This window comes from Pygoscelis adeliae, unplaced genomic scaffold (genome assembly GCF_000699105.1).
Source record: "Pygoscelis adeliae isolate BGI_AS28 unplaced genomic scaffold, ASM69910v1 Scaffold43, whole genome shotgun sequence".
In the NCBI taxonomy this organism is placed as follows: domain Eukaryota; kingdom Metazoa; phylum Chordata; class Aves; order Sphenisciformes; family Spheniscidae; genus Pygoscelis; species Pygoscelis adeliae.
In genome coordinates this window covers 1,653,334-1,661,366 of record NW_008824538.1, presented here as the reverse complement: position 1 = coordinate 1,661,366, position 8,033 = coordinate 1,653,334, and the positions used below count along the sequence as shown (strand labels likewise).

The window sequence follows — 8,033 nt, the reverse complement described above, 5'->3', positions numbered from 1 at the left end:
GACAGACTTTTTAGCAGGGCCTGTTGTGACAGGACAAGGGAGAATGGCTTTAAACTAAAGGGGGGTAGATTTAGACTAGATAGAAGGAAGAAATTTTTGACGCTGAGGGTGGTGAAACACTGGCCCAGGTTGCCCAGAGAGGTGGTGGATGCCCCGTCCCTGGAAACGTTCCAGGTCAGGTTGGACGGGGCTCTGAGCAACCTGATCTAGTTGAAGATGTCCCTGCCCACGGCAGGGGGGTTGGACTAGATGGCCTTTAGAGGTCCCTTCCAACCCAAACCATTCTATGATTTTTATAAAAAGTGAAAGCTCCTAAAGTTTTGTTTCCTTTTTAACAGCGGATTTCTGAAAGGTGTATTTTTGCCCTTGCATCATCATATCACAAGTTGATAATGACTTTTGATCGAATATCAAAAGGGATTAGTATTGGTGCTGCTTGTTAGACCTTAATACTATGAAACACACCCCATTTGTATGCACCTCCAAACTCCTGTTGATTCCTGTGGGTTGGGTTATGTCCAGACATGCAGACACACCCCTCAGGGCATTTCTCACATGCAGCTGAGGCAATATAACAGCTGGTTTTTTCCCTGGTGAAAAGGGAAAGGTTGTATTGCCCATCCATCTTGGGAAAGTAAAGAAAACATATTGCTGTATGGTGGAGTCCTAGTGTCTTACGAAGTATGTACTTCGCTTCCCCTGCCCCCCACATGAAAATGTTTTTCTTCCCCAAATTTTTTTTTATTACTATTTTCCAGAATTATTTTGCACTCGGATTCCTGAGAACCGAACCACAAAAGCACTAGCCATAGACCGTCTGGTATTGGAATCCCCTCAGAAGTTCTTCTTGCGTATAAAGCAGAAATTGCAGCAGCAGCGAAAAGGTACTTGGTATTGCTCTTAAAAACACTTCAAAAACTTCCTTGACTTCAGGGTTTCTGTTCTTGCTTATAATCTCTCGCGTGCTTTGGCAGAGTATCATTCTTCTTTCTTTGTAGTCTACACACACTGGAAAATGGAGGAAGAAACGTGCAAATCTGCCTTTTCAAACCTGGAGATGGCATTAGACTTGGTTTAACTATGGCTTAGGGCTTCTGATCTTGAAGCTTGGCATCATTAGTCCGTTTGAGTGCACTGACAATGAAAGCCGTCTACCTTCAGGCTCCTGATGTGGTTAAGAGTTCTTTAGAGACTAGGTGTAACACTTTGCCGTGTGAATGTGAAACTTGGTGGAAAAATCCTGAACCTCGTATTTGCTGGCTCTTTTTTTTTTTCCCCTTAGCTTTTAATACATAAAGAGAAAAGGTTTGGTTCCGAAAGAAATCCTCTTGTATTTTTTTTTTCCCCATGTTGTTACTTGATAGCAACCCTGTGTATGGTTCTGTCCTGTGATTCAGTTTTGAAGATGCAGATGAAGAAAATGATGCATGCCGAAGTCTTAGTAGTGTTCAGCGTTCAAAACTGAACTTAATTTATCTGAAAACTCACACCCCAATGCTTGTAGCTCCCAGCATAGCAGCAGCACGGCTAGCAGTCCAGATCTTGACGTCTGGAAAGATGGAAATGTTTGAGATGTTGGGTTTTGTGAAAACAGATTTTTTTTTTTTTTGCTCTGCAAGGAGGATTCATTAAAGAAAAGATAGGAAGAATGGTAAAGATATACCATTAATAGATATGGTGTGCATTAGCTTGGTTTTGGGGGAAAGTGGGATATCTATAAGTCTTTAACAGCAGAGGTATTGATCTGGTGGTGAGGAAAAGCTAGTCTGAACAAATTCAAAAGGTGGCTTGCTGTTAACATTAACAATTGAAATAGGCAGTGCTTTCACAATTGTTGTAATGCTAATCAAGACAACCTGGGAAATAACCTAGCTCCATTAAAAATGGAGCTAACTTTATGAATGTGTTATTAGTTCTCAAATATCACTAATTTCTTTGTTACTCCTTTTTTTTTTTTAATGGGCAGATCCAGCACCTTCAAACCCAATCAGGCAGATTCCTCCTTCCACAACTACAGAAAAGCCGTTAGTCAAGTCTGCTTTTGCTGAGCAGCTCAGGAATGATCCTACAGAGTATGTGGCCACTGATAAGGATGATCAGGATAATTTCCTTATGGAATCAATGGATGCTGATGACGAAATGTCTCAAAATACAGTGACTAGTTCTGTGAATTTAAACTCCGCCCCTTTTAAAAATGGGGATCAGCTAGAAGAAAGGTGGGAAAATGGAGAAGCAAGACGTACTGAACTTCAAGACAGAAGAGAATTGGAGCCAAGTAATAAGCAAGCTGCTCATGGAGTAGAAAAGATGCTGGAGGCTAATTCTCAAAAGCCCTCACAGTGCTTATGTAGTATTATGCTCTCTTCTCCCAAAGTCCACATTCCAAGGAAGCAAAAGCCGAAAGAAGGCAGTAAGGTCCCTTCGGAAAAACCTCATCAAGTTGCTGGCAAAGCAGACAAAGAGGTGGGAGAACTTAATACTTTAGGGTAACTGATATATTCCTGTGCTGCTTGTAGCTCATAGTTGCAATTTTTTTTTTTTTCTTGTCAAAAGTAATGAGCACTCAGAAGAGAATAAACTATTGTTTTATTGGATTGTACTGGTAAACGCTTTCCCATCAAAAGGATTTCTTTTTTCCCCGTACTCCAAGATGACAGTGTTCAGGGGTTTTTTTTGTTGGTTGGGTTTTTTTTTTTTTATAAAAGAAGGCCTTTTGGTTTAGTATTCACAAGCCATGGTATGGGCTGAAAGGGTTCTCTACCTGAAAGAGCCTCCTATGTCATCTCTTTATTACATTAATTGCTGTGATGATGAACATGAATTGGTATGATGAACATGAAACAAATCACTGGCCAATCCAGCTCAAAGCCAAGGAGGAGAGATCTTTCCTAGCTGTAGTCTAGGGATGGTTCTAAAGTTAACTGAATCTGTACAGCTGATAGTGAGGTAAAAGTCTTGGCTTTCCTACAGAATATCCAAACTCCTGTTGAATTAAGTGGGACAAGAATCTTTTCCTAGGAGACTGGTCTGCAGATCTTATTTTCAGTTCAATACATGCTTGGCAGTATTTACAACTTTCTGAATAAATCTCGAGGAAAGCAGTGTGTTTTGAAGCATGCCGCATTCCTCAGTGATTAGCCTAGGAAACTGGTGGAAGCAGCCCTTCCCAAGGGTTGAGTTTCCTTTGTTCCCTGGAGGAATCTGTGGGATCGGAGTCCTCTTCAAGTTAAGCAAGTTAATTGTTTCGCTCTCCCTCACCGTTGTCAAGCATGTTTGATATGTTTTCCTGTATTAAAAAAAAAAGTTACCTTTATGATGAGCTTTGATTTTGATAAGGAACAGTTATCCATTAATATTAAAGATTTGTAGCTGAGTAGGAGATGCTCACAGAGATGTTATTGGACACTACAGATCTGAGCATCGAGCAGGTACCTTTCCTCAGGCAGGGTTAAATCATTGGCAAGATCTTTAGTGAAGTCAAGGCTGATGGTCAAAAGGCGAACATCATTAAAGAAAATACCTGGAGTTTGTTAACTGAAGTTATGAGGAGAAATAGTGATAGTTTCAGATGTTAAAAAATCGCTTTCCGAGAAGCTTTTTTTAAAATGAAGTCGTATGTTTCACACACAGTGTTCCAAACTGCAACTCAAGTGCAACTGGCTTGCTGGCTATGTAATGCAAAATGAAGGTACTGCAGCTGTATGTGTGTCAGTAGTTCACAATATCAGATATAGCCATTTTAATACTGTCTAAATTTTAGCAATAACGGAGCTAATAAATACAATTTTATTTTTTCATGGATAACTTTCTGAGCAGTAACGGAGGACAGATGGCAAAGTGTAAGAGGTATGGCATAGCGTTGGTGTTTTTCTGAGGAGCTTTTTGAAATTGCTAGAGGTCTTGGCCAATGACTGTCTTCTATAATTTAAATTCCTGTCTTCACTTGTGCATTAGACTCCAGCTTGATTATGCTTCAACATTTATGTGTATAATGGGTGTTTTCAGTTTTTCTGGTCTGGAGGATGGTACCTAAATATCTTCTCAAGTTATACAGGAGTTGATTTCTGTTTTGCTAATGCCATGGTGATGTTGCATAGCTTACTCTAATTTAAAAATGACTTTTTTTTTTTTTAACAGAAAAATGTCTGCCTAACCAGTTGGAGAATTAAAGTGATGGATGGTAACACTGCAATATGTGTTGAAGGAAAACGGAAGTAAGAAAAAGTTTTCTGATTTAAGTGCAATGTAAAACAGGTTGGTGGGCTTTCAGCATCCGAGCTAGAAAGGCTATATACCATCTTCGCCTGGCTGAATAGCTGTAGCTTTGAGACTTGCATTCTTGGAATATCTTGGTGTCGTGGTTGGGGGCCCCCCCTCCCCCTTCTGCTCCCTCCCCCCCCAGCCACAGGAACATGGCCCTTTGCTTGCATCCGAACCCTTGTGACAGTGCTTACAACACTTACCATTATTTTTTTTTAACATAGTTATCGATCTTCTGACTAAGCACACTGAACCCATTTGCTTCAGAGCCTGCAGAATGGCAGAGCTGGTGCACGAGGGGATGAGGGACTGCACGGCTGGAGGCTGAGGAATCGGGGGGGAGAAGGAACCGTGGTTGTCCTGGCTTAGGTGGCTGTGGGAGCACCTTCATGGAAGTTACTGTTAGCCTTTGGTAAATACAAAGTGATGTTACAGTTTAAACTTCTTTATCAAGGACGAGGTGAATTCCTTTATGTGTGCAAGAGGTATAGGGCCTACGTACAGGAAACTACTGGTTAAATAATTATTTCAAAGTCCAGTCCTGAGTCGATCAAAGAGCTTAAGAGGAATAAAGACAAATGTGTTTGTCTAGTAGATCCCCCAAACTGGTGCTGACTAGGGGTCTTATGAGCTTCTACTTCATTTCACAAAAATTCTATTTTGTGGCTGCTTAAGTCAAACTTGGTGCAGACTGCCATTGGTCATATGTTCCTGCCATACCATTTGTGATGGCCCTATTACGCCTACAGCTATATGGTGACCGCGGCAGCAGCTGCTCCACCTGAAAACTGACTCTGCAGGTTTTTTTGGTTATGTTGTTGGTCAGATTGTATTCAAATAGCTATAAGATCAGGAAAACAGATATCAGAACGAAGGAGAGATTTAGCCTGCAATAAAGTTGTTTGAAGACACTGTGAAAATATACCCTTGGAAAAGAGTATTCTACTCTTTCTGTAGTTAGTAACTACCTAACACAGTTACTTATCTACTGAAAACTCAGAACCTTGCTCAACAGAAGTAGCACTGTGCAAGGAAGTAATTCAGTATGCTTATGGATGTCAGGAGGCTACACATCCTGTGGTAGGATTTGTAGTAGGAATTGGCGTTTGTTTCATGGCTGTATGGAAACAACCGATCCTCTCACTTTGCACCCTTCACTACTAGCAACATGTTTTCTTTTCATTTGTGTTGGTGTGTATCTGGTACATGTTGCTTACACATGATATATTTGATTTGCTTTATAGACCCTTTGAATTGACTTCTGTTAATGTTTTGTGACATTATACAGCTGAATGTTTTCACTGTTGTCTTCGGTTTCAGTCTGTAATACTGTTCTGTATTTTGGTCTGTTGGTTACTGTTGTAAAAGTATATAAAAAAACCAAAAAAAACCCCAAAAAAACAAAACCCCCCAACATTCTGTGTAGATTTTCTACTTTAATGCTTGGGTTTGTTTTTATTTCTCACGGAGAAGTCCCTTAATAATTTCTTAACAACTCAAATTTTTGCACATATTAGGGCTCCTTCTTCAGTTGTTTCTGTCTTTAAATAGGAAGGTCAGAAATAAATATAATAATCCTGGGGAAAATACACACTTGATCTGTATAACGGTAGTTTTGTAACTTGCATAATGGTATCACTGCAGTAACGAGCTGGATGGAGTCCTTTAGTCCATTTTGCTTCTGCAGCCTAATGTCAAGCTAATGTTCTGTGACTGACGTTTGCAGTAGTTGACATGTTCATTTTGTCTCCCGTCCAAGTATTAGACAAGGCCAGAACTGCTTCTCTTCCGAGCTAAGAAAAGAAAACCTAGCACATCCTGCCGGTGTCTGTATCGCTCTTAAAATATGTAACACTGCCAGTCTCATATGGGATATCAATATTCTAGTCTTAAATGCCTTCTTTTATGAAAACAATGTTTTATTTCGTTCTTCGTGTTATCTGTCTTTTCTTAGAGATATGAAAGATCTTTCTTGGCATAGTAATGCAATTATGGAACGCATAGCACACAACCAAGTTAAAACATCATCCGGCAATATCTACTTGCTACAGGGAAATATAGATTCAGCTTCGATGAGAAAAGAAGGTAAGAAGATGATTCTTAATGTAACATTACAAACTGAGAAGGGCTTTAGATTTATGATTGAACATACTGCTGAAGCAAACGTTTTGTCTTATCCTGCTAGTTGGGCTCGGTGGGTGTTCAGCTGGAAAGTGACTCCAACATCCGATTTCTAAATACTATCTCATGTTACTTGTAGCTGGCACTTCTAGGGTGCTGCACTCGCAGAGAGGGCTTTCAGAGCATGAAGCTGACTAATTGGTATGTTCTTTTAAAGAATCTGGTTTTTGTTAAGGTTGCCTTTTTGTAATTTTGGTCAATGTATTGGCATTTAAATAGTGCCAAGATATTCAAATAGGGATTGAGCTGGATTGGCCAGTGATTAATACACTACTGAAATTACTCTGGTGTTTGCATTCTATCTGTGACTTACTATTCAGTAATTAACGACTAGCTCTGCAATGCTACATGGAATTTCTGTTTGGAGACAGACTAGTTATGCTGTCAGTGCTTTATAATTTAGTAAACTGATCCATCTTTAGGGTCTAAGCGGTATGTTATACTAAATCCAGCAAAACTTCCTGCTTCAGATTGTTTTGAAGCATGTGGAATTTTAAAGGAAATTTAATTTACACACAAAGTTAGTTAGGTGAGGCTTTATTCTATTTTTCTGCTTCATGTGCATTCTCTGTCATGTTCACTAGTAAATGAGCTGCCATGTTAGTGCTTACGGGCAGCTCTAGGAACGTAAAGATCATTTGTGGCATAGATGGAATAAATGCTTGCCTTAATACAGACGTGCCTTGTGCGCATGATCGCTCTCTTTTTAAAGGAGCATATAGGCACTCTTTGGTTTTTCAGGCCCAGCACAAGGCATCCAAAAATGTCTGTGGCTTTAATTTTTTTTCTTCTCATTTGCAGTACTGGGATGCATTCTGATAAATACCTGACTTAGCTGCTCTCTGACTTGAATTTTTTTATTAGTTCCTTTGCTAAATACTTACATTTGTTTTTATTTTACTATTCTGAGAAGGAAAAGTGACAGCAAGGGACTTCTGAGCAGAGTGGCTCAAGTACTACAGAGGTTTCCTAAGCCTAAGAGTTAATGAACTATGCTGGGTCAACTCCTCTGATCTTCGGACTTAGCACTTACAGCAAAACGCGCTTCCTTCTCAGCTTCCCCCTCACCTCCCACCACCCCCCAACACGCAAAAAAACTATCAGGGTCGGTGTGGAAAATACCCTGGAAATACCCTGAACAGATTCAAAACTGATATATGGATCAAAAGGGAAGTTAAAGATAAGCTAATGTAGGTAGAGAGGAGAAGAAACGCCACATGTAAAGTCTAACCTGAGGATTTCCCTAAACCAGGGGTGCTGGCAGCCAGGAACGCTGGGACTGTCAGCAGCGGCACCATCAGTTTGTGAACAACGCTGCACCAGTACAGAACTACTTGCCTGTGGAAAATATTTGACCGGTGTGTACTGATACTCCAAGTGACTCTTCAAAGCACTGAGATTATTAATGAACTGTGTTTCAGTAAGAGCACTGGCTAGCACTTACCTACTTCTGCCCCTTATCAGAAGTGGTTATTACCAACCTGGTACTCCAGGTGTGCTACCAAACCTATCCCCGGGTCACTGTTGATGGAACTGTGCAGAGGACAGTACAGGCTATTTAGTTGCACAGGCTCTGTTCCTGGAAGGGTGTT

At 40.3% G+C, this 8,033-nt stretch overlaps 1 protein-coding gene across 1 annotated transcript in view; it reads left to right on the top strand.

Moving 5' to 3' along the window:
- The window catches only part of MIS18BP1 (MIS18 binding protein 1), a 26,781-nt gene that overhangs the window by 2,392 nt on the left and 16,356 nt on the right, over positions 1–8,033 (top strand). The window contains exons 2-5 of the mRNA XM_009321638.1: positions 759–884; positions 1,967–2,463; positions 4,138–4,214; positions 6,215–6,345. Of these exons, the coding sequence (XP_009319913.1) occupies positions 759–884; positions 1,967–2,463; positions 4,138–4,214; positions 6,215–6,345 (831 nt within the window). The remainder of the gene's footprint in view (positions 1–758; positions 885–1,966; positions 2,464–4,137; positions 4,215–6,214; positions 6,346–8,033) is intronic.